The 1,643-nt window shown below is 56.0% G+C and overlaps 1 protein-coding gene across 1 annotated transcript; it reads right to left on the minus strand.

Moving 5' to 3' along the window:
• Positions 1-250: 250 nt before the first annotated feature.
• On the minus strand, positions 251-783 carry LOC124660529 (histone H3.3-like). The gene is made up of 2 exons (XM_047198351.1): positions 698-783; positions 251-589 (listed from the first exon to the last, which is right to left on the minus strand). Exons 1-2 carry the CDS (start codon positions 767-769, stop codon positions 251-253), a joined length of 411 nt encoding a protein of 136 aa, XP_047054307.1. The 5' UTR covers positions 770-783.
• Positions 784-1,643: the final 860 nt, after the last annotated feature.

Raw genomic sequence — 1,643 nt, forward strand, 5'->3', positions numbered from 1 at the left:
AGCTGTATGCCGCAGCATGTATCGAACCTGAATTCGTTGGGGCTTTATTAATTTAAAGTCGGGCAAATCTTGCCTTTTATCTAAAAAAAAACAGCAAATAAGTCTTGTAGCTATCACGAGATCTTTACAACGAAAAAACAAACTTCCTATCACAAACAGGAACAAAAACCAGAAGCTAAGTTGCATTATTGTGCGCGAATCAATCAACTAGAACTGTGCGGACCATGCATGCATGCTAGGGCTTGCTTAATTAGGCGCGTTCTCCGCGGATGCGGCGGGCGAGCTGGATGTCCTTGGGCATGATGGTGACGCGCTTAGCATGGATGGCGCACAGGTTGGTGTCCTCGAATAGTCCGACGAGGTATGCTTCGGCGGCCTCCTGGAGCGCGAGCACGGCGTGGCTCTGGAAGCGCAGGTCCGTCTTGAAGTCCTGCGCGATCTCCCGCACCAGGCGCTGGAAGGGAAGCTTGCGGATGAGCAGGTCCGTGCTCTTCTGGTACTTGCGGATCTCCCGTAGCGCCACCGTGCCGGGCCTGTAGCGGTGGGGCTTCTTCACGCCGCCGGTCGTCGGGGCCGACTTCCTCGCCGCCTGCGAAAAACACAAACACACGCGAGATTAAGAATCAACGAAAACCGCTACAGCCTGCACAAAGCAAATCGAAAGTGTTAACAAATTTGGAGAGGAGACGGGACGAACAATGGAGGCGAGCTGCTTCCGGGGCGCCTTGCCGCCGGTGGACTTGCGGGCAGTTTGCTTCGTACGCGCCATCTCGACTAGGAATTTCTGGTGTAACTCGAAAGCGAAGGCGAGGAATTTCAATTGTGGGACGAGAGGTGAGGAGACGGGATGAGTATTTATAGGTGCCGAGTGCGCGCCAGAGGCGGTTCGCTGTTGACGTCTAGGAGACGGTTTCGGATCGGATGGCCGGGTGTGCGTGGAGCAAAGCACACGATCCGCGTGCTCAGTTATCATTGGTCGGGAACGACGATGCCGCGGATCGAGGAGAGAAGAAGAACACACCAGAAGGCGACCAGGCGATCGAAGCGGCGACCGATCGCCATGCAATGTGGTCATGAACCTACACGGGAAGTGTACAGAAGAGAAATGATCGCCAACCGCTTCATGGTCGCGCGCCGGCGAGGCCCATCCCTCACTCAGTCCTATGTAAGTCCGCCATTGGCTCCCGCTACCGCCGTATTCGTGGTCGTGGCCGAGAATCCTGGAAGCCCGAGGCGCGGCAGGTCGATGCCGCCGGCGTAGAGAGGGAAAGTCCCTTGCCTCCTGCGTCCTGCTGGCCGAGACGAGGCCGCCAGACTCCTCCTGCAGGCCTCCAGTACATCCTCCGGCTCGTGCTCCTCCCTCCTTTTCTTCGTCTAGTGGCAGGTTGAGATACTCTGCGGATGGTAGCAAAACAGAAGGAAGGGAGGAACCTGTGAGTTATACGGCCATGGAGTTTGCATCCCTCGATGGCATACGCCCAAGGCCGAAGGAGGGCACGATCCGTGGCAAAGGGGACTGCCCCAATGCATGCCTACTTTCACGCGTGTGATTGGCCAGAAAAGGATGCCCCGGATCAGTATGTTTTGTCGTGCCAGAAAAATTAGAAACAAACGGGGAGAGAGGTATCAGTACGAGCAATTAA

Source organism: Lolium rigidum, chromosome 6 (genome assembly GCF_022539505.1).
Source record: "Lolium rigidum isolate FL_2022 chromosome 6, APGP_CSIRO_Lrig_0.1, whole genome shotgun sequence".
In the NCBI taxonomy this organism is placed as follows: domain Eukaryota; kingdom Viridiplantae; phylum Streptophyta; class Magnoliopsida; order Poales; family Poaceae; genus Lolium; species Lolium rigidum.

What these genes read in the sequence shown, in the direction of transcription:
- LOC124660529 (XM_047198351.1), bottom strand. Translation starts at nt 769, where the DNA reads ATGGCGCGTACGAAGCAAACTGCCCGCAAGTCCACCGGCGGCAAGGCG. An exon ending in GGAAGCAGCTCGCCTCCATT is followed by an intron (nt 590 to 697) that starts GTTCGTCCCGTC and finishes TGTTTTTCGCAG; the next exon opens with GCGGCGAGGAAGTCGGCCCC.